The following is a 25964-nucleotide window of genomic DNA, read 5'->3' as shown; positions in this document are numbered from 1 at the left end:
TCACAGTCTGATGTGCATGAAAACTATTAGCCCGTCCGCTTATGCTACCTGTGCACGTGTAGGAATCAGTTTGGTCATGTCCTGATGCACACTGACATCTATAGGAACCAATCGTGTTTATGCACTGCGTGTTTCCATTACAATGATGGCCGTATTTTCCTCCTACACCGAGACATTCATTGATATCTGCAGAGAAATTGGAAAATATGTCATACCATTATATCCTACTTTAGTCATTAATGCTACTACTGTCAGTAGTTGTATCATATATAACCATTAATGTTACTCCTGTCACTAGTTGTATCCTCTTTTAATCATTAATGCTACTCCTGACAGTAGTTGTATTCTACTTTAATCGTGAATGCTACTCCAGTCAGTAGTTGTATCCTCCTTTAATCATTAATGCTACTCCTGTCAGTAGTTGTATCCTCCTTTAGTCATCAATGTTATTCCTGTCAGTTGTTGATCCTCCTTTAATCATGAATGCTACTCCTGTCCATAGTTGTATCCTATATAATCATTAATGTTACTCCTGTCAATAGCTGTATCCTATATAACCATTAATGTTACTCCTGTTAGTAGTTGTATCCTCCTTTAATCATGAATGCTACTCCTGTCAGTAGTTGTATCCTCCTTTAATTATTAATGCTACTCATATCAGTAGCTGTATCCTCCTTTAATCATTAATGCTACTCATATCAGTAGCTGTATCCTCCTTTAATCATTAATGCTACTCTTGTCAGTGGTTGTATCCTCTTTTAATCATTAATGCTACTCCTGTCAGTAGTTGTATCCTTTAATCATTAATGATACTCCTGTCAATAGTTGTATCCTCCTTTAATCATTAATGCTACTTCTGTCAGTAGTTGTATCAGACTCAAGTTATTAATGCTATTCCTGTCAGTAGCTGTACTGTATTTGTGTATGAATATCTGTGTAATATTGACAGGAGCAACCCTGAGGCATTAGACAATTTAACAGTGTCTTCAAAAATACTAGTTCTGGATACAATTGAATGCACATAGGATACTCTAAAGCAGATACAAGTGATTCAGGATATAATTTATCAATTACTGATTTTTCATTATTCTTACCTGTAATCTTACAATTAAAAATTTTAATGTTTGAATATTATTACAAGTCAATATCCAATAAAGTTTGACAAAAACTAAATGGATAACAGACATTTTCAAATTTTTTCTGCCTTAGCATCAAAACATTCTAAAATTTAATAATAATTTTGTCTTACACCATTTATTGTTTGCTAAATAATGTTTTAAACAGGTACAAAGTTGATACTGAGAATATTAGTGATCTTTGGGGATAATTTTTTTGTATATGCAATCTGGCTTACCTTCACAATTCCTTCCGTCTCCCTGGAATCCTGCTTTACACTGGCAAGCATAGCGAGTAGCCAGATTTATACATGTACCATTGCTATGGCAGTCATTGCCCAACCCACAGAAGTCCGTTCCTATACAAGTAAGCCATTAAAAATGTTAATTTTTTGTCATAATCAGAAAATAATGAATAGTTTGTACTATATGTCATGAGTAATGTAACAGACTTCAAAATGTTCTAGACTGGACTTTAAATAATGACACAAACTTCAAAAAAATTCTAGACTGGACTTTAAATAAGGATACAGACTTCAAAAAGTCCTTAAATGGACTGTAAATAATGACACAGACATTATAAATCATAGGATGGAATTTAAATTCAAGATAATTTTCAAAAGAAAATAATACTGCAAAGAGTTTAGTGGAATTGTCACATGACCATTACTCTCCATAAAAGTCTTGGTCATGTTTCAAAAAGTATTTAATAGGTTGAGAGTAATCTGATAATAAATTTACAAACAGTTAATAGCCAAGACAGCATGCATTTTAAATTTGTCACAATGTAGTGTCCTATTCATGAAGCTCCATTTATTGAGTTGTTTTATATTTGCAGGAATCATCTGTCTAATTACCTTTGCACACTGGGCAGCACTCCCCCTGTATGTGAAGAACATCTTTTTCATCACAGTTTAGTTTGGGACAACTGGTCTGAGGGTCCTGACGCTCACATACCATACGGCCATCCTAAAGAAAATTTTAACAGTATAAAGTCAGAACACCAACCAGTTCATTTTTTAAAAAAATGATCATGAGAAGGATGATGGTACATGTATTGGTGTTTGTGGTGTTTTAGGTGATGATGGCATAATGGTTGTAGTGGTTGTTGCAGCAATACTGATAACGTAGGATGAGTGTCTTACATTGAAAATGACTTAGCCTGAACAAAGCCTGATACAAAGTGAATTACAATGATAATCATTTCCTTTACATGTACAACAGTGTTCTCTTGTGGAAACAGAAACATACGAGTGATTCTTAAGTCATATATCGTAGTACAAATGTAAATGATCAATAATTCAAAACACACAGACAACTGACCACCCATGAAAGCACAATATTTCATTGATAAAAACAAAATGGACCTGGATACTTACATGGCATGTGCAAGTGACACAAACTCTTGGACTGAAGCCATCTCCATGGTCATAGTACTTCCCACTGTAATAACAGTTAGCTGAAAATCAGAAAAAGCAGTATGTTTTATGCCTCTCCTGAAATAAACTGATAACTAGAGCTATTAACAATAAATGCATCAACAAAGGCCTGTTCAATGAAAATGGACAATCATAGACCATAGTACTTCTCAGTGGTAAGGTAGATGGTTTGGCAATTATAGACTATAGCACTTCTTAATGGTAATTTAGGAGGATGGGCAATCATAGACCTTAGTACTTCTCAATGGTAATGTAAGAGGATGGGCAATCATAGACCATAGCACTTCTCAATGGTAATGTAGGAGGATGGGCAATCACAGACCATAGTACTTCTTAATGGTAATTTAGGAGGATGGGCAATCATAGACCTTAGTACTTCTCAGTGGTAATGTAAGAGGATGGGCAATCATAGACCATAGCACTTCTCAATGGTAATGTAGGAGGATGGGCAATCATAGACCATAGTACTTCTCAATGGTAATGTAAGAGGATGGGCAATCATAGACCATAGCACTTCTCAATGGTAATGTAGGAGGATGGGCAATCATAGACCATAGTACTTCTTAATGGTAATGTAAGAGGATGGGCAATCATAGACCATAGCACTTCTTAATGGTAATGTAGGAGGATGGGTAATCATAGAACATAGTACTTCTCAATGGTAATGTAGGAGGATGGGCAATCATAGACCTTAGTACTTCTCAGTGGTAATGGAGGAGGATGGGCAATCATAGACTATAGCACTTCTCAGTGGTAATGTAGGAGGATGGGCAATCATAGACCATATCACTTCTCGATGGTAATGTAGGAGGATGGGCAATCATAGACCATAGCACTTCTCAGTGGTAATGGAGGAGGATGGGCAATCATAGACTATAGCACTTCTCAGTGGTAAGGTAGATGGTTTGGCAATTATAGACTATAACACTTCTTAATGGTAATTTAGGAGGATGGGTAATCATAGACCATAGTACTTCTCAGTGATAATGTAGGAGGATGGGCAATCATAGACCATAGCACTTCTCAGTGATAATGTAGGAGGATGGGCAATCATAGACCATAGCACTTCTGAGTGATAATGTAGGAGGATGGGCAATCATAGACCATAGCACTTCTGAGTGATAATGTAGGAGGATGGGCAATCATAGACCATAGTACTTCTCAGTGGTAAGGTAGATGGTTTGGCAATTATAGACTATAGCACTTCTCAGTGGTAATGTAGGAGGATGGGCAATCATAGACCTTAGTACTTCTCAATGGTAATGTAGGAGGATGGGCAATCAAAGACCATAGCACTTCTCAATGGTAATGTAGGAGGATGGGCAATCATAGACCACAGCACTTCTCAATGGTAATGTAGGAGGATGGGCAATCATAGACCATATCACTTCTCAGTGGTAATGTAGGAGGATGGGCAATCATAGACCATATCACTTCTCAGTGGTAATGTAGGAGGATGGGTAATCATAGACCATATCACTTCTCAGTGGTAATGTAGGAGGATGGGTAATCATAGACCATAGTACTTCTCAGTGGTAATGTAGGAGGATGGGCAATCATAGATCATAGTACTTCTCAATGGTAATGTAGGAGGATGGACAAAAAATGTGTGGTGGAATGCTAGAAACTGGTTTTGTTTAGTTGTGATGTTTTATGGCAGTGCAGTAGCACATGATATTTAGTCAGTGCTGGGCGTTTTGGAAGAAATGTGTGTCAACCAGGAACATACACCTCAGTAAACAACAGAGTTGATCCGATGCTAGACCCTTCTGACCATGAACAATCAGGTGCACTAACCACTGGGCAACAGCAGCTGTATTGCTTGAAATCAAACTCACAGTCTTGCCAGTATAAAGAAACACACTATGTTTGGGTGAAAAGAAACAAGACTTAATAAAGTTATGTTGCAGAAGCCAACGCCTGAAGGACAGGCAATCAAAGAGCACGCCTCCTGAAAATATGTTGCGGAATGATTTAAATGAAAATCATTAACAGTCTTATCAATAGAAAGCAGCAAGTGAAGTCAAGCTGAAATCCAACAAACCTCACTAAAGTTATGTTGAGAATAGTAACATAAATAGGGAAGGTAATTAGGGGTCATAAACTCTGCAAATCATGTCAGGAACAACAAGATCAAATTCCCTCTAGATATCATCAATATCAATAGGCATGTTAAATTTAGTCAAAATCTAATTATCCTTGGTAAATTCACAGTGCTAAAACAAACGTTGGGAGAACAGGGAATCCAGGCCATAATTCCAAATAATGAAGACACAGAAGCTGAAGTAAAAATTCTTAGAGCTCACATCAGGGATAACAAGGCATATCAAATTTTAATTGAAATCCAACAATTCCGAGCAAAGTTATCTTGCAGAAACAAAACTTCAACATAAGTCTAGGCTTAGCCTAAGTCTAGACTTCAATGTAAGTCTAGACTTCATCTTAAGTCTACACTTCAACATAAGTCTAGATTTCAACTTACGTCTACATTTCAACATAAGTCTAGACTTCAACTTAAATCTACATTTTAACATAAGTCTACACTTCAGCTTAAGTCTACACTTCAACTTAAGCTTATATTTCAACATTAGTTTAAACTTCAACTTAAGGCTCCATTTTAACATAAGTCTACATTTCAACATAAGTCTAGACTTCAATTTAAGTCTACATTTTAACTTAAGTCTAGACTTCAACTTAAGTCTACACTTGAACATAAGTCTAGACTTCAACTTAAGTCTACACTTCAACATAAGTCTAGACTTCAACATAAGTCTACACTTCAACATAAGTCTACAACTCAATAAAAAGATGGATGAAATTGAAGACTGACCTAGATCGAATAATCTGATGTCCCTATTCCAGAAAATCTGACTTAGATCGAACAATCTAAGGCCCCAATTCCAGAATGACTGACTTAGATCAAACAATCTAATGTCCCAGTTCCAGAATTCTACTATGTTTGTGACACTGGAGCCTGATCAGGGTATGTGACACAAAGTTGAAATTATTTTAGGTATGTTCATCTTACATGCATCATTCCATTACAGCTGTGCTTGATGACAGCTGCTGTGATTATTATGAATATATCACATAAACACCTGTAGATGTCATAAAAAAGCAGTGAATAGATCATACAAAGACATCTAGATGTCAAAAAAAGCAGTAAATAGATCATATAAAGACATCTAGATGTCATAAAAAGCAGTACATAGATCAGACAAGGACATCTAGATGTCATAAAAAGTAGTGAATAGATCCAATAAAGACATCTAGATGTCATAAAAAGCAGTACATAGATCAGACAAGGACATCTAGATGTCATAAAAAGTAGTGAATAGATCCAATAAAGACATCTAGATGTCATAAAAAGCAGTACATAGATCAGACAAGGACATCTAGATGTCATAAAAAGTAGTGAATAGATCCAATAAAGACATCTAGATGTCATAAAAAGCAGTACATAGATCAGACAAGGACATCTAGATGTCATAAAAAGTAGTGAATAGATCCAATAAAGACATCTAGATGTCATAAAAAGCAGTACATAGATCAGACAAGGACATCTAGATGTCATAAAAAGTAGTGAACAGATCCAATAAAGACATCTAGATGTCATAAAAAGCAGTACATAGATCAGACAAGGACATCTAGATGTCATAAAAAGTAGTGAATAGATCCAATAAAGACTTCTAGATGTCATAAAAAGCAGTACATAGATCAGACAAAGACATCTAGATGTCATAAAAAGTAGTGAACAGATCCAATAAAGACATCTAGATGTCATAAAAAGTAGTGAATAGATCCAATAAAGACTTCTAGATGTCATAAAAAGCAGTGAATAGATCCAATAAAGACATCTAGATGTCATAAAAAGCAGTGAATAGATCCAATAAAGACATCTAGATGTCATAAAAAGCAGTACATAGATCAGACAAGGACATCTAGATGTCATAAAAAGTAGTGAATAGATCCAATAAAGACATCTAGATGTCATAAAAAGTAGTGAATAGATCCAATAAAGACATCTAGATGTCATAAAAAGCAGTGAATATGTGAGTATTGTGTTAATAATGTTTTAAGCAGTTGAGTAATGTTTTAGGCAATGAGTCCCCACAAGCATTATGTAAGTAATGTCTTAGGCAATGAGTCCTAACAAGCATTAAGCAATGCTTTAGGCAATGAGTCCCCACAAACATTATGTAAGTAATGCTTTAGGTAATGTGTCCAAACAATCATTACATAAGTAATGTCTCAGGCAATGAGTCCTAAAAAGCATTAAGCAATGCTTTAGGCAATGAGTCCCCACAAGCATTATGTAAGTAACATATTAAGTAATGAGTCCCCACAAGCATCATGTAAGTAATGCTTTAGGTAATGTGTCCCCACAAGCATTATGTAAGTAATGCTTTAGGTAATGTGTCCCCACAAGCATTATGTAAGTAATGCTTTAGGTAATGTGTCCCCACAAGCATTATGTAAGTAATGTTTTAGATAATGAGTCCCCACAAGCATTATGTATGCAATGCTTTAAGCAATGGGTCCCCACAAGCAATATTAGTCCATTAACATTGCTTTCATTTAAATGTTAGTTTCTTCTTTTCCTCAAACAGATGATCTCTCATGCTGAAACACAGTTAATAAATACTGGGCAGCACCAATTTATTTCTAAACACAATATCCCTTGCTGTTGCAATCCAATGACCCGTTTAAGATAAAAATAAATGTTATTACTTTTTGTCTAAATATTTCCTGCAGAGAGATAAACGAATATTTACTTCAAGATTTCACTACTAATTTCTTTATGTTGCCATTTGAAGCACTTGAGAAAGTTTAACTACAATCTCAATCACAGTGACTTACTGAGACAAACTGGGCAGCATTCCCCATCTCTGTAAACTGGGTTGGCACATTCAGCTGATGGACAGTCTATGTTACGACATTCCACAGTCCCATTCTGCAAAAGAAAATATATGAACAACTCAGACTCTCAAACTCTGTTTTACTACTTTATCTATATCACTGAAACTTAGAATGCAGGAAGCGAAACACCCAAGGTAATTAACTTGTTATGTTCTGTGTACATATAATCATGAGAACAGTCACAAAATGATACTATTATCGGACTTCAAACAGTCACAGAATGACACTATTATTGGACCTTGAACAATCACAGAATGACACTATTATCAGACTTTGAACAGTCACATAATGACACTATTATCGGACTTTGAACAGTCACAGAATGACACTATTATCGGACTCTGAACACAATATTGAGCATACTGTGTGAAATGTTTTCCGAATGTCAGCTCTAGCTGAATAGCCAATCTGACAGTTCCAGTCTAACCATATCTGCATTACATAAAGGATACTTTCCTGTTATGTTAAATTTCCAGAAACCAAAGCGCAAAAATTTTCATGAATTGGCCACAAGACAGTTTTTGGCTTGGATTTCTGTGAAGCCAGTACCCATTTCCAGCAAAGACAGAAACAATGTCAGATATAAGCAATGTTTTAAGGATTGTCTATCATTTGTCTCACAAGCTCTGGATTCTTATTTCATGGCAATGGCCAAAACATGCGGGGTTACTTTAACTTTTTTGATCCATCTGGCCAATGAGACAGTTCTAGAATAAAATGCATGACAAAGGCAACTCCAGCCAAGGCTGAATACAGAAGTTATATGGTATTTTGTGTGTGTAATTTTAGAATGTTTCTTAGCAAGTTGCAGACATTTTGATCCGTTTGCGATTTGGTGTATAATTCGGCATACATGAATCTTAATGACTGCTACCAGGAACAATTTATGCAACCTGAATATTCTAGCCAAAAACGCTTCTTCGGTGCATTTGCAAAATTGAATTCTTTCCCAGCTCCATTCATTCAAGGTTAACTAGTCCAATACCCAGACCTACCTAAAGAAAACAGTTGGCTCAGTTTTTAATTTTATTTTAACTTCTTCCTTACAGAATATTTCATACCTACATTTTGAGTAGTATATTCATAGACTGGTTTGAATATTTATACAATGTATGACGACGAAATAAAAGTTTCAATTAACAAGTATGGTAAATGGAGACAGAGACAAGAATCTTTTACAAACTGGTACATTGAAGTAATCTACGTTATTCAGAAGAACTCCTTGTGTAAACTGTTGCATGTTCCAGTGCCACAAACTCCACTCATTCTGCATTCCATTGAGGTAAAGATGAGGTAATATTGACAGATAGCTTTGATTCTTCCCCCAGAGTGTGTGCGGTCTATTAAAACAAAGTACCCTCTGCACAGACTGGTATGTAAATCCAGACAGATTTATCCTGGCCTGTTTGCTATATTTGTCTGAACTGCAATATTGCAAAGTCGAATACAGGAAGTGAATGAAGATAGTGATGTAACATAGAACCAGCAGACTACAGTTTTCCTTATTGCCGTACCGATTTACTCGAGAATTATGATAATTTTTAAGATTAAATTTCTAACCTCAAACTGAATAAACTAAGCATAAGATTAGAAACCTACATTTGGTCCACAGCCTTCAGATTTTTCCTAAATACCACGGAAATCAGGAAACTAATAATGACGTAAACGTTTTCGTTAAAACCATATATTTAATGATTGTTGGATATAAGGTATCCAAATTTCGGTTTTCATTTGTCAAAAGTTCGTATTCCACTCACTTCGCCTCTCACAAAAAAAAGATTTAGAAAAAAATAATCATTTGCATAAAAACCCATTTCACGAGCCAAATATATTTCAATACTGTATACATTACCAAGTGGATAAATTGTTTTATCCTTTGAAATAAATGTAATGATTATATCCTACAATATCAACGATAACATTAGGTTTTATTACAGACATGCATTCCTGCATATAATGTGATACGGAGTTTCTACAAACGGGATGCATGTATTTCCTATCAAGGCAGAAATGATGTCTTCAACGGTATAATTCAGTAAATATAACGTTCATTCGATGTTTCTGAGGTTTTCAAACATCCAAATATAGTACTGTAACTCATAAAAATAACAGTGTTAATTACTGGCGTAAATAATAGTACGTGACAGAGAACAAAACGTCAACGTTATAAAAAAAAAAAAAAAATTTATTGTTTCGCCTTCGTGGAACATAATTTGCCTTGGGCGAAGAAACCATCACATCTCCATATTTTGTTCTATCAAGAGCAATATATAAATATATAATAAGCGTGCAGTAATATATGTTTGTACACTATTTAAGAAAAAAATGAGAAACAAGTAACTGTTGAAATATTTTATCAGATACGTAGACCACTGATTTCAACTTGTAACATGGAAAGTACCTTAATATAAAAGAATTTTTGTGAGGTTAAAACTACTGAAAAATATTAAGTTTTTTTTCTTCTAAAAACGTTAAGTTCTTTCTTCATTATGTAAATAAAGCACCAATTTGCCAGTGACAGTTAACATGTTTATTCAAGCGGTTTTTCTTCTCCATCTGATGTAAAACAAATTATGCATTCCCGCCCCGACTTCGAAACTTTTTTCTTTTTATATGAAAGATTTATCAACAACTACAATTAATTAGCTTAGCTGACGCAAACAATGAGAAAGTATCACAAGACAAGTCGAGGAGAGAAAACCGCATTAAAGTGAAGCAAACGATGAGAGAACATCACACGACAAGTCGAAGAGATAGAGCCGCATTAAAGTGAAACAAACAATGAAAGCGTCACACGACAGTCGAAGAGGTTGAGCCGCACTGAAGTAAAGCAAACAATGACAGTATCAAACGACTAGTCGAAGAGATAGAGCCGCAATGAAGTGAAGCAAACAACGAGACCACCACAAGACTAGTCCAGGAGATAGAGCTGCATTAAAGTGAAGCAAATAAGAAAGCATCACACGACAAGTCGAAGAGATAGAGCTGCATTAAAGTGAAGCAAACAATGAGAGAACATCACACTAGTCGAAGAGACAAAGCTGCATTAGAGTGAAGCAAACAATAAGAAAGCATCACACGACTAGTCGAAGAGATAGAGCTGCATTAAAATGAAGCAAACAATAAGAAAGCATCACACTAGTCGAAGAGATAGAGCTGCATTAAAGTGAAGCAAACAATAAGAAAGCATCACACTAGTCGAAGAGATAGAGCTGCATTATAGGCCATACACCCGATATATCATACAGAGCTATGTATTTTGTTCAGTTCAACACTTACCTTGAAGATTTTTTAAAACAATTTTCCGAAGATTGCTCAGATATAAAATAATATTCACAAAGCTTACTTTTTAAACTTGGTGGGTCAAATTGCATGCATTTCTGAGATATTTAATATTTTATTTTTGCAGTAAACTGGTGTCATTACATTTAAAACATATTTAGGGGTTCATAATTATTGTCAAAAATAAAATTTTGAAAATAGTCTGAAATTGTATTTTACATTTCTATGTAAACAAAAATTTATCTTTTCACCATCATATTATTTCTGTCGATTTATCGCCCGTGCCGATTTATTTCATCAATCTGTTTCTTCTTGGTCCAAACTTATCTATTTATTTTGTGTTCATGACACATCAGTCAGTATATTCGTTCCCTCAGACCGAACAGATTTCAGCTGACCAGGAACAACCTTTTTGGTCAAGATAGAGCAATAATCAATTAGGTCTTTTTATTATTGCTGCTTTTCCGTATATATCAGAAACGCAATCCTGATAGTTGTTTTTATCTTCCAAAGATGTTAAATTATCTTTCCATTCTCGAAACGTTTATGCATTAAAAAACATTTATCTAACAGACAGCATGTATCAGTTCTGATTATTCAGGTCCCAGATATTGCTTGTTATAATCCATCCATTCCCTTGCAAGGTAATGTCATTCAATATTTAGTTTTCCCACGGGCTACGAGAGTATCCGGGGTTTTTCCCTGGGGCTACAAGAGTATCGGGTGTTGAATGCAAGTCAAAACTAAATTTCCTCGTTGAAACGCACTAACCCTAACAATATCACATAAAAATCTAAATTCTTATAAACTTACACGAAATATGCCATGTTAATAAAGTATATTTTCAAAATCAATTATCGCGATGAGAAACGATGAGAAACGGCCAAATTGTGTGTTCTACGCAGTGCCGGATTTAGGACAAATGAGGCCCTGTTCTAGTTAAGTTATGAAGCCCCTTACTTGGGCCCTGAAAGAGGTAGGCCCGGTAGGCCTACGCAGGTAGTCAGACATACATACTCAGGAAGTTTAGGACGTTTTGACTTCTGAAAAACATTTGAAAAATTCATCGTAAAATTATTTTTTGCCAGGAAGATGGGGCACCCTGGACAACGGGGCCCTGTGCTTAAGCACACCTAAGCACAATGGTAAATCCGGTACTGGTTCTACGTGATAAAAACCGCAGTGCATTGCAAGATGAAAACGGCTGTACGTTGTGTCTTGAATTATTGTATCACCATTAGCGCCGAAACAATGGTCGGTATTTAAACGCATGGCAAACCTAATGGCAATCTTGCTTTGATGCCATGATAGGCTTCACGATTTCTGTTCATACAGAATACCAGACAAAAATTGAAGTTTACATTACCTTCTGGTTCAGGTGCGGAAGTGTTTACGTTACATCGAGGATAATGTTTGCCCACAAGAGCTGACTGCGGTGTTAAAGATATTACACATATTCTGGTCAGTGATGAGTCGTTCGATCATTTCTTCTGGAAGTAAGGGATGGGCAAGCCGACACGTAAAACGTGCAGATCACGAGAATGTGGCTCGACACCATGGGGGGGGGGGGGGGGGGGTATTCATGGGAAGACAAAGGTTTCCAAAAAATAAATTACGTTAAACAATCCAATCCATCCGGTTCCTCTGGTAGATAAATATTAGTCTGGGATATCTGACTCAAAATACGAAATCCAAAATCTCGTTGATCCATCAAACAAATATAAAATGGGAGATTCTGAAGATCTAGAAAATCTTTAGTTAGGTCCTTCAAGAGAAGGTTTACTGTTCAATAGTATATCTGATCAAACTGTGAAGGGTACCCATGGATATGAACATTGATCTCACACGGTACTAAAAACTCCGAAGACAAAACGGTTTTGGTGAAGATGTTATGTAAAAGCCATGATTTCTACATAGACAAATAAACCTTCTTTAGCAGGCTATACATTTTCGATCGGGATATGTTGCATTGTTTATTATAACAATGTTATTTTTCTTTTAGAGTGGATTAGGTCAGGCTTCCTAATCCCTGTATTAGGGTTCCATATCATCGAAACCTTTCAAGCACAAAACTCTAACGCAAATCTCGAGTACTTGTCACTTCGTAATTTGTATTAACCATAGGCACTTTCAATGACATGATAATGATCGAGGTATACTTTTTAACTTTTGGATTATCTACTTGATTTTCTTGCTCAAAATGGATTCAAAATTATACCAGTGATATATATTGTTTGTCCTGAATAAAGTTTGGATTACTTATACGAATTGTTATCTTTATTCCCATTGAAGTTAGATTAAGGCACAAAGAAAGTCACATAAACCACGTGATTCTACTCATGTCTGAAAACAATACTATTTGCTATAACAACTGTCTCTAATAAAAGTAAGAATGTTTCAACTTAAAATAAATAATCCATCAATATTCAATTATTAAATCAGCTTTTGCAAGTGCCTCTGTATTACTTCAAGTACGTAAAACTCTGATCAAAAGCGTACTAAGATGTATAGAGTATTTTTGTTTGCTGTAAATGGTTCCTTTTTCAAAACTATCAGTCTGTCAATAAAATATTAACATTGACCCGCAAAATGATCTTGACCGCTGGGAATGCCGTGCAATTTCAAAAATAATGTTGATCATTATAACTACAGCAACAGCTATCTATCTTTGTAATCTTGCTGTGTATCCTATTTCAGTGAAAACACGTACGTGTTGAAAGCATTTTTATTTGACCCCTATCAAAACTCTTTTTTCAACAGCTGTTGAGCCAAATAACTCGCACTAAACAGAATGAATTATATTTGCTGTCAACATACCGACCATACAGGTATGGTATGAATACGGATGTATATGGTACTGCTTAAATTGTTTGCATGCCATTAAAGTACCTCTTATATTCGTGTTTCCTTATTTGTTGATTACAAAAATTAAGAAAGTACAGGTATTTTTAACATTCTTCCTGAATCCTATATTATTCTTACTGACAGATTTTCTCTGCTGTTAATTCTATCACATCTGCAACGCAGCAACGCATTAAACTACAACTACATGCATGCGTTTCAAATGCTTTGTTAAAACCTTTAGCCAATTTTCTTTTGAAATGAGAACCGATTCAGTTATATAAAATGTGCACTGAAAGTTCACAGCGTCATAAAAAATAATCACCTGTTTTGAGTTAAAGCTAGCACACAAAATATTACTGACGGGGATTTGGTTTGGAGTGCAAAAATTTGGCAACGTACAACAGCTGACTGAAGTATGGTATACATGAACAGGTAAATGCTAATATAAATAGTTTAAAACATTATTCCTATTGTGAGTTATATATAAACTGAAAAAAAGAATATCTGGCATACAGGAGAGAATGCGATCAGTCAGCACACTTTGTAACTGTAACAGACCTATCTGAACGCATGTATATTAAGTAGTCTTGCAAATCTCTTTTAATTACAAAATGACTCGTGTGTTAATTATAAATGAATCTCGTGCATTAATTCCAAATGACCTTCTTGTGTAGATTACAAATGACTCTGTGGTGTTAATTAAGAATGGCTCTCCTATGTTAATTTGAAATGAAAATCATGTTTTAATTACAGCTGGCATGAGAAAGCTTGCCAGTAGCTTCTCGTGGGTCGGTGGTTCTTTCCGGGGTTTTCCCGGGTTTTTCCTCCACCATTAATACTGGCCGCCATGTATAGCCTATCGTGTGCTGAAAAATGGCGTTAAACCTAAAAAACAAAAACAACAACAACAATTACAGCTGGCAGAAGTTAAAGAATGAATTAAAATACACATATTGATAATCTTACATCATACCAGTTTGTTTTAATACAACATACCAGTTTTATATTCAGAAAAGTCCTTGCTGTATCTGACGTTAGGAATATGAAGATGACAGGTGTTTCATTTTAGTTTCAGCTTCTCTGATTAAAATGATACAAAATTCGTCAATTTGCATAGTCGAGTCAAAGTTTATCGTCTTCACTTAACACCCGTTGTTTTAGCATACTGTCAAAATCTAAGCACGAAACCCATGATCGTTTCGTTTATTTGACCCCGATATCACAATGACGAGTCCTCGACAATCTAATGATGCATTTTGTTCAACATAACAAACTCTAAAATACATCACGCTGACAGACAATATGGCTGCATTTGCACTCAGTTGTGGTAGGTTAAAAAGAAATTTGTTTAACTTATTTAATAAGTTAGACTGACTTTAAAGGAAAAGTATGAAAAGCGTATAGTATGAAACATACATAGTATGAAATACGTGTAGTATAAAACAAGTGTAGTATGAAAACAAATAGTATGAAAAGCGTATAGCATGAAACGCGCGTTGTATGAAACACACAGTATGAAACACGTGAAGTATGAAACAAATGTAGTATGAAAACAAATAGTATGCAATGAGTGAAGTACGAAACACGCGTAGTATGAACCACAGTATGAAACGTGCAGTATCAACCAGACAGTATGAAACACGTATAGAATGAAACACGTGTACTATGAATGTAGTGTGTAGTACATTCTTTTTGTCATTGGGACAAAATGCCTGGTGGTGTGTAGTACATTCTTATTGTCATTGAGACAGAATGCCTGGTGGTGTGTAGTAGATTCTTATTGTCATTGGGACAGAATGCCTGGTGGTGTGTAGTACATTCGTATTGTCATTGGGACAGAATGCCGGGTAGTGTGTAGTACATTCTTACTGTTATTGGGACAGAATGCCTGGTGCTGTGTAATACATTTTTACTGTCACTGGGGCAGAATGCCTGGTGGCGTGTAGTCCATTCTTATTATCATTGGGACAGAATGCCTGGTGCTTTGTAATACATTCTTACTGTCATTGGGACAGAATGCCTGGTAGTGTGTAGTACATTCTGTCATTGGGACAGAATGCCTGGTGGTGTGTAGTACATTCTTACTGTCATTGGGACAGAATGCCTGGTGGTGTGTAGTACATTCTTACTGTCATTGGGACAGAATGCCTGGTGCTGTGTAATACATTTTTACTGTCATTGGGCAGAATGCCTGGTAGTGTATAGTCCATTCTTATTGTCATTTGGACAGAATGCCTGGTGGTGTGTAGTCCATTCTTACTGTCATTTGGACAGAATGCCTGGTAGTGTGTAGTGCATTCTTACTGTCATTGGGACAGAATGGCTGGTAGGGTGGAGTACATTCTTACTGTCATTGGGACAGAATGCCTTGTCGTGTGTAATACATTCTTATTGTCATTGGGTCAGAATGCCTGGTGTTGTGTAGTCCATTCTTATTGTCATTGGGTCAGAATGCCTGGTGGTGTGTAGTACATTCTTATTGTCATTGGGACAGAATGCCTGGTAGTGTGTAGTGCATTCTTACTGTCATTGGGACAGAATGGCTGGTAGGGTGGAGTACATTCTTACTGTCATTGGGACAGAATGCCTGATCGTGTGTAATCCATTCTTATTGTCATTGGGACAGAATGCATTGTGTTCAAGCAATAGGGAATGGAACCTGTGTTCAAGCAATAGGGAATGGAACCTGTGTTCAAGCAATAGGGAATGGAACCTGTGTTCAAGCAATAGGGAATGGAACCTGTGTTCAAGCAATAGAGAATGGAACCTGTGTTCAAGCAATAGGGAATGGAACCTGTGTTCAAGCAATAGGGAATGGAACCTGTGTTCAAGCAATAGGGAATGGAACTTGTGTTCAAGCAATCGTGAATGGAACTTGTGTTCAAGCAATAGGGAATGGAACCTGTGTTCAAGCAACAGGGAATGGAACCTGTGTTCAAGCAATAGGGAATGTAACTTGTGTTCAAGCAATAGGGAATGGAACCTGTGTTCAAGCAATAGAGAATGGAACCTGTGTTCAAGCAATAGGGAATGGAACTTGTGTTCAAGCAATCGGGAATGGAACTTGTGTTCAAGCAATAGGGAATGGAACCTGTGTTCAAGCAATAGGGAATGGAATCTGTGTTCAAGCAATAGGGAATGTAACGTGTTCAAGCAATAGGGAATGGAACCTGTGTTCAAGCAATAGAGAATGGAACCTGTGTTCAAGCAATAGGGAATGGAACTTGTGTTCAAGCAATCGGGAATGGAACTTGTGTTCAAGCAATAGGGAATGGAACCTGTGTTCAAGCAATAGGGAATGGAACCTGTGTTCAAGCAATAGGGAATGGAACTTGTGTTCAAGCAATCGTGAATGGAACTTGTGTTCAAGCAATAGGGAATGGAACCTGTGTTCAAGCAACAGGGAATGGAACCTGTGTTCAAGCAATAGGGAATGTAACTTGTGTTCAAGCAATAGGGAATGGAACCTGTGTTCAAGCAATAGAGAATGGAACCTGTGTTCAAGCAATAGGGAATGGAACTTGTGTTCAAGCAATCGGGAATGGAACTTGTGTTCAAGCAATAGGGAATGGAACCTGTGTTCAAGCAATAGGGAATGGAACCTGTGTTCAAGCAATAGGGAATGGAACCTGTGTTCAAGCAATAGAGAATGGAACCTGTGTTCAAGCAATAGGGAATGGAACCTGTGTTCAAGCAATAGGGAATGGAACCTGTGTTCAAGCAATAGGGAATGGAACTTGTGTTCAAGCAATCGTGAATGGAACTTGTGTTCAAGCAATAGGGAATGGAACCTGTGTTCAAGCAACAGGGAATGGAACCTGTGTTCAAGCAATAGGGAATGTAACTTGTGTTCAAGCAATAGGGAATGGAACCTGTGTTCAAGCAATAGAGAATGGAACCTGTGTTCAAGCAATAGGGAATGGAACTTGTGTTCAAGCAATCGGGAATGGAACTTGTGTTCAAGCAATAGGGAATGGAACCTGTGTTCAAGCAATAGGGAATGGAATCTGTGTTCAAGCAATAGGGAATGTAACGTGTTCAAGCAATAGGGAATGGAACCTGTGTTCAAGCAATAGAGAATGGAACCTGTGTTCAAGCAATAGGGAATGGAACTTGTGTTCAAGCAATCGGGAATGGAACTTGTGTTCAAGCAATAGGGAATGGAACCTGTGTTCAAGCAATAGGGAATGGAACCTGTGTTCAAGCAATAGGGAATGGAACCTGTGTTCAAGCAATAGAGAATGGAACCTGTGTTCAAGCAATAGGGAATGGAACCTGTGTTCAAGCAATAGGGAATGGAACCTGTGTTCAAGCAATAGGGAATGGAACCTGTGTTCAAGCAATAGAGAATGGAACCTGTGTTCAAGCAATAGGGAATGGAACCTGTGTTCATGCAATAGGGAATGGAACCTGTGTTCAAGCAATCGGGAATGGAACCTGTGTTCAAGCAATAGGGAATGGAACCTGTATGCATGGAGAATGAAATATGTGTAATCCACTGTAAATATCTATGCATCTATTCATTTCATATATAGGATGCAATCAGAGCTCCATACACAAAGATTTGATTTAATTGACATACAACTGCAACATATATCTTCACAGTGTGCAATATATCACACAAAACGATAAAGAATGTCTTTCTACAACAAAAAAAAAAGCCGTCATTACATGTGAGTGTGTGCGCGCGCACGCGTATAGGATTACTAACTGATAGCAGTATTAAGAGTACTCCAAAAATCCAAAACTGTATAGAGTAGCCTTAATGTTATCGGACAGTGCCATCCGTGAATAGCATCTTTAAGAGATATTGTGTCCAAATGAAATTAAGCAATCACGTGTTCTTTCCTGTCGTGTGCAATGGTCGAATGACATCACCTTAAGAAATATTGTGTCCAAGTGAAATTCAACCAAAAGAGAAAACAGCTGACATATATTGAATATTGCACCAAAAGATTAAGCGATACAGCTCAATAAAAGAAAAGACCGTGACAGAAAACTGCATGCTTAAGCAGAAAGTACTTCCTATCCCATAATGCCAGTTGTTACAATTTATTCCGGAAATCTTTCCAGCAGAAAAGCAGTGGCTTTCAAATGATTTGCAGCGGAACAGGAAATAAATATTTCAGATAGTTTACCGGTGGATATCAGAGAACGAAATAATATTTATGAATCGAATCTAAAAATAAACATTTTTCAGCAGAATTACAGTAGGAGTTAAAATCCAGATAACGTAAATGAGCTTTAAGCGGATTTGCAGTGGAAGTTAAAGAGAACTAACATAATACAAATGTCAGCAGAAATGCAGCGGGTATCAAAGAAAAGGTGCAGGTGTTTGTAATGTGTTTTATGAACTGATTTATTTCATCGACAACGGCAGTCCACTGAACTGATCAGTGGACGTACAACAAATTTCAATTAGAATCCTGCAGTGACACGAATTATTCCACAGCGTTTCAGTACAACCATGGTGTATTTGCAGCGGACAACAGATTTCACGCTGAGTGCTCAAACTGCTTATCGGTAGAAGCACAGAAGAGATGCAACGGACGGTTAAATCCCAGATGACTAAACAGAGAAATAACAGCAGCAGCGCAACCTAAGCACGGCGGCGCTAATGATAGTCAGTCCCACTGCAATTTGGCATGGGGTTAAATTCAATGTTCTCAAACAAATGGCTTTTGATGAATCTAATCTAGATGCATTCTACTCCCTGAGGAAGCTAATTCTTGGCTACATTTTAGCTGCGTCAACGCAAGCGCAAACCAAGCAGTGTCAGATAATTCCGCAATCTTTTTTCCCCTGCAGGGATTAAGAATTAAATTTACTTGGACTTTGTGCGTAAAAAGCAATCATTACGGAAAAATCTGATCAATAATTCATAAAGTGCAACTCTCTTCCTTGACGCATAATTTTCCGAAAAATATTTTATTTTAATTTTTGTTTTTAAACATCCTCTAGGATAACAGCTAATACCATTTAATTGTTAAAATTCGCATTAAATCAGCCATATAAATAATTGAAAATTTTAATTAAAGTCATTTTAAGATGATATTATTATGGATATTTCTGTGAGTCGTAAGTGATCAACGAAGTTTGCCATTCTATGTTGCTTCTCAATTAAGAGAGAGAGAGAGAGAGAGAGAGCTAATCAACAAGAGAAGATAATATAGGTTGGAATACATTATACACATATTTATGTACATGTTTTAGAGTTCGTACATCTTCATGTATGAGTAACTGAATTAGTTTATACATGCTTGGTTCCTGCTAATAATAATGATGAATATAAGATTTTCTAATTGAGAGATACAGCGGACACGTTAAGAGGAAATGATATAAATTTTCAATCTCATTATTACACAAAGTTCACATGTCATTTCGTGTCGTTCTTTTCCTACATGCCTACCAGTCTTGATAATGAGTGTGATGAAACCATTAATTTACTAAAGTCTTTCTGTGACTGACATTAGCAATTATTCTAAGATAAAAATTGGTTTCGAAATTATCTTTTATATCGTTATACATGCATGAAGTTTTCGAAGCAACTCCTGAACGCCAGTCAGAATGAAATACGTTTTTTCGTCCTTGGTTAAAAAGCGATATAAAGGAAGATATATGGACTGAATTAGGAAAATACCAGACTTCTCCAGATCCGGAGTTCAAAAGAATAGTTCTCACATTAAAACCCCAGATTTTATATTTATTTCTTTCGCAATCGGTGAGCATTATTTTGTATATTTTAAGAATGTACGTACTTCTGTTTAGCAATTTGAACCAGTACTAAATGAAACGCACATATCTATTTAAGTAAATTGGATATCCGCCCAACTCTCCATATACAAATATGCTATTGGTAGAAAGTTTAATATCTAGTATATCAGTCCTATATTGTTTGATTTGAAAAATCCATAAATTTCACATCTATAACACAAAATTGGAGATGCAAAAGAATGAAATAAATCACACATTATATTCACTGGAAAATGTATATTGTAATCTATCGTAGATTTGAAAGACGAGTTTATTATAATTGATGAATGAATCTATTTACTAATCTAACTGGATCTTTTTCCATCATGTTGTTATAATTTTCATTTTTAAAAAAATGAAATCGATGGCAAAGCAAGACGATCATTGAAATTCAGTATTAGAACTGGCAGCTCCATATATAGGATGTATCATTAAGGTTCATTATCAATGTGACATGGCGTTACCAATGTAACATGGCGTTACCACAGTAACATGGCGTTACCAATGTAACATGGTATTAAAGGAACGATTTCTATTGGTTATCAAGAAAAGAGGACAACTGCCTGAAGGAGACTGACTCTATAGAAACTTTATGTTTACTTTCAGTACGTTGTCCAAATAATTTTGAACATATTCAAGAACGTTTTTCCCAGATTATTATTATAGCTTCCCAATACTATCTCTGTCGCTGTTATAATACTAGTACTAAAAACTGACCCAGTTTTTCTCTGTCATATTCAGTTTAAATCTTGTTGCCATTAAGGAAATATCTCGATTCTAGAATATCTGAACTAAGTTTAGATTTCTATAAATGTAAACAGCTTGCTTATCCTGTAAAAACGTGTCTCACATCGGAGAAGTATTAACTGCAACAAAAGAAATCATTTCAAATAACCTAATGTTAGTGTGTGTGTCTCTCTCTGTAGGCATAATAGCAAATTTCAAATAACCTAATGTTAGTGTGTGTGTGTGTGTGTGTGTGTGTCTCTGTAGGCATAATAGCAAATTTCAAATAACCTAATGTTAGTGTGTGTGTCTCTGTAGGCATAATAGCAAATTTCAAATAACCTAATGTTAGTGTGTGGGTCTCCCTGTGGGCATAATAGCAAATTTCAAATAACCTAATGTTAGTGTGTGTGTGTCTCCCTGTGGGCATAATAGCAAATTTCAAATAACCTAATGTTAGTGTGTGGGTCTCCGTGTGGGCATAATAGCAAATTTCAAATAACCTAATGTTCCTGGTTTTGAAAAGCTGTCGAAGTAGAAGAAGCTCTCTGAGAAACAGTACTTTTCCCCATTAGTTAAAATTTGCTTAACAGATACAGGCGCCTATATAAAGCTTACCTTAATCCATTTTTACGGTGTTAAAGTTTTATTCTTTCTCTCTCTCTCTCTCTCTCTCTCTCTCTCTCTCTCTCTCTCTCTCTGCACTTGGATATAATTATCTCAGTTTATTTTTCTTTTTTATTTGTTCCATTTATTTTCAATACTTGCTTGTTACTCTGGCACCAAAAGGACTAAAAGGCCACAGTCAAGTATTTGCAGTGCACATCACAAGCCTGGATAGGCAAGTGTCTGTTGCTGTGGTTACAATGCATCTTTATGAAGACTGTTTTATTCTGTGTGGGGGAATTCTACAAAATGCCTTGGACCAGCTGTTTTAATTGTTTGGGCTAAATTCCAAGTAAATCTTTTTCAAACTGAAATGGTAGTTCACAAATAAACATAGCGATTAAATCCCCAAAGGTGTAATATTGGTCTTCGTGGTATCCAGACCTTTTCCAGTCATTGGAATTTTCAAATTCTATTTTTTTTCCTTTCTCAATAACAACGATATGCTCATAGAAAGGAATTATGGAATAGGCGTGGTGTGTGGTATAGTGCTTGCAGTTGGTTCTAAATGTGAATGTAAAGTGCATATCTTCAATTAATTTTGTACTAAAAGGACAACAGAAATCTAGACAGACAAGGTACTGCTATATCTATTTATATTCAGAAAGAATCGAGGATGCATTACCTATGAAACTGAATTTTACAGTAAGGAAACATGCAAGAAATACTGAACAGAGACTGAACAGAAAGGTATGGTGCGCAGAGATGTGAGATAACTTTCTGAATTAATTAGGTACATCATGACCGAAATCTGCAAGCAATGTGCAATGTGTAAATGATCTCAAACAAGTTTTATAAACACCAACTTATATCACAAACAGCTTTTATAAACACCAACATATATCAACAGCTATCCTAAACACCAAATGATATCACAACATAGAACAGTTTTACAACAGCCATAAAAATAGAAAATGATGTGGCAAATAATGACTACAGCTTGCCAAAAATGAAAGGTAGTGAATACAGAAAGACAAGCTTTCTCCAAAAATTACAGTATACAAAACTAAAGACGAGGTTAGGACAATTCCATGCATATTATTTTTATAAAATCTATCTATTTACCAAAGAAATATTATGTTGCAGAGAAATCACAAAACAAAGTATGGCACAACAGTAAAGACAGACCATGCAGCAGATTCTGAAGGCTTTTCGTAAAGACTGACCCAGCCTATTAGGATATCGAGGACTTACCCGACACAAACAAACGGTACACTGGTCCAAGTGCCAAACCTCCCCTTCTTTCCTGACTGTACCATTTTCAAAACAACTTTTCAGGCACTGGCATTCCTCCAGGCTCGACAGCCTTGTTTCAGTATGAAGAAGCTGCAGGGAGAGGAGGACAATCCGTATCATAGAAAAACACCTGCCAAACAGTCCAGTCTCTCTCCAAAGGACTTACCAACGATACAGTTTCATCTCTCTCCAAAGGACTTGCCTACCAACGCGTGTATTTTAACTATTTCTATAAGCCAAATCCTACAGATTTGCCACCTTTGTGGTCCAAACATCTTTCTGATTTTATTCGTAATTTCAAGCTTATATGTGTATTTTAATCAATATCTAAGCTGTTTTCATCTAAACTGTTTTCAAGTGTTTTAACTGTTCAGAGATGCAATGGGGACAGTGTTATTGATTCCAGCGTCATTACTTATTTTCATTTTGACCAATTTAGTATCCTGGTTTTAACATTTAATATTGGACCATGCAACTACCGTCTGTACTCGCTTATAAGTCGAGTCAAACTGCAAACAACACCTATCCTAATCTGCCGTTACATAATGCACCTGCAGATCAGTGCCTGTGTTAGTTGTTCTACTGATTACTCTTAACAAACTGCACAGATCCCGATCTGCCTACGCTATATGCGCCGGCAGATCTGGGTCTGTGCAGTTTGCAGTTGAACTCGTGTAATAAGCGAATAAAGACGGTAAATAATGAATTACAGGTTTTAATTACCAATACAAAGAAGAGCTATAATTTGCCGATCGAAGGTTAATTATAACTCGGATGTAACAGTCGCTTTGAACCATTTAAGACATGGCATAGTATGACCCATTTCAATGATTTATATTGCAGGATCGCAGCATTATTTGACGTCAAATGGAAATGTTCCTTTTAAAAATAACTACAATGCTTTTCAAACCTAGCATGCATACAACGACAAACTCTAATGATACTCCGTCCTGCTAGTGGTTCTACATCAATGGGGTTATGTACAGCGGTCCGAATATGTCGCCATTTTCAACGTAATCATTCTAAGTAGAATTATCAAGAATTAATTTGCAACACAATGAAATGACCTAATGTCAGAATATTTATTTGTGCAAAATTTCAGAAACAGTTTAAAGGTGGGCTTTTTCAATCAGTAGCTGTGGCTGTAGTTAACAATGGATGGACAACACTTCTAACTCAACACCACTTGTAACTATTTGCGAAAAAGCTCCCTATCCAATATGACTAGATTATGTTGAGCGACTTTTCAGAAGCGATTTAAAGGTCGGTATATATTTTTAATTAAATCAGAATATATCTGAAAGAAAATGGAAACTATTTGTCCAAATTAAATAATACCTGACACAAAATGGTTTTTGCCGAATTCGTTTACATTCAGTTCTTCGATAATTAATAGACAAATATTTTAGATGTCCTATTTACCTTATAATCCTCATCCACCGAAACCTCAGTATACCGGAATCTTAGCCCTGACAAATTAAGACAGATTGCACAATTTTATTTTGTATTACAGAGAAACTCGCCAAACATGAAACCCGAGTATACCGGAATCATCTCAAAATCGAAATTGGTTGGGAATCACGAATTTGTCCAACTTTAATCTCAAACCACCCCCGCAAATCGAAGCCTCGAAACCCAAATACCAAAATAAATTTTGATCGTAAATTTTCAATTTTATGCTAAAATAAGCCCAAAGAACCGAAACACACTTCAAAACTTGAAAATTTTGATTAGCTGCTAAATTCGTGACTCACTCAGGAACAGAATAATTATGTGAGACATACACCCGGAAAATGTCCCAAGAGCACGCGAGGTTAATACAATTATGACACGCGCGCCCGAACTGAATAGAGCTGATAGCATGCTAATATCTGCACTAAAAAGTAGCTAGCTTTTAATGTGAATTATTCATAACTAAATGATTGTAGGTGGGCTATTTAAGAAAGATGATGTTTATCTGCTAATTATCTACTTGCAATTGATGCCATTCATTTGTATAAGTTATCAACAGAACACCAACATTGGTATTTATAGTAAATATCAGAGCTTTCTTAACAATGCGAGTGGCCTCGATTTTGATGCTTTGCCGACTGAGACCGACATAACAGTTTTCTAAAAACCTGATTCACTCAACTGATTTTCAATGGAGAAGAATCACTACCCACATATAACCTCTTTTGTCATTTGTCACATCTCAACATGTCAGAACGACCAGCTAAGCCTTGTAGGATTGAAATATCCATACAAGATAAAAATTAGTCTGATCAGTTACTACCAATCTACTTTTAACTTTAGGCCTTTATCACTGAATCTTTTCCAATGACTTAACAGAAAAATTAAAACTTCACATATGGTCTTGATTGAATGGGAATTATATATTAACCGTACAACCAAAGAACCTGTGAAATACCCGACCTATGGCAGCGAAGAAGTCGATATACCCATGATTGAAATGGTAATACTGATGTCTTAAACGGTTGATTTATGGAAATAAAGACAAAATACAAGTGGTACTCACCCTGACTGTTAAATTTTGGTACATTTGCAACATTTCTTTCATTTTGCTTTCTAAGGATTGGAATTGAGCACAAGTTGGACAACCTGAAACAAAACAAAAAACACATAAACAGAAAGTAAAGAAATATGATTAATCACATTTCTGAAACCGTTGCAGAACTTTTCTTTCGAAATAAAAGAATAGAATTTTCAAAGGATACAATAAAATCTTCAAGAGGAAACTGTTGAAATTTACTACTATCCTTTTACTTTCTACATTTAGCTCAAAAGTATTTTAATAAACCTAGGGCGTGTGTTATTTGTACTTACGTTTCCGGTTATAGCTTTCTTAGATTTTACTGTTTACTTGTTGATTATGTGGTGGTAGTATGGGGACATATTTCTCAGCCCGAGTAATTAGTCAATTTTTAAAAGCAGACGTCGTAATGTATAGTATTTGCGAGATTTTATGACAGCAAGGATTGGT

At 36.0% G+C, this 25964-nt stretch overlaps 1 protein-coding gene across 1 annotated transcript in view; it reads right to left on the bottom strand.

The window, feature by feature from the left end:
• LOC149792295 (protein kinase C-binding protein NELL2a-like) overlaps positions 1-25964 on the bottom strand; it is a 174521-nt gene that overhangs the window by 62932 nt on the left and 85625 nt on the right. Inside the window, 7 exon segments of the mRNA XM_089970859.1 lie at positions 49-186; positions 1355-1474; positions 1973-2084; positions 2495-2574; positions 7415-7508; positions 22940-23071; positions 25500-25582. Of these exon segments, the coding sequence (XP_089826985.1) occupies positions 49-186; positions 1355-1474; positions 1973-2084; positions 2495-2574; positions 7415-7508; positions 22940-23071; positions 25500-25582 (759 nt within the window).

Source organism: Sinohyriopsis cumingii, chromosome 9, assembly GCF_028554795.1.
Source record: "Sinohyriopsis cumingii isolate HCF-2022 chromosome 9, ASM2855479v2, whole genome shotgun sequence".
In the NCBI taxonomy this organism is placed as follows: Eukaryota; Metazoa; Mollusca; class Bivalvia; order Unionida; family Unionidae; genus Sinohyriopsis; species Sinohyriopsis cumingii.
The sequence above is the reverse complement of the archived record's forward strand: the minus strand, read 5'-3'. Positions and strand labels throughout refer to the sequence as shown.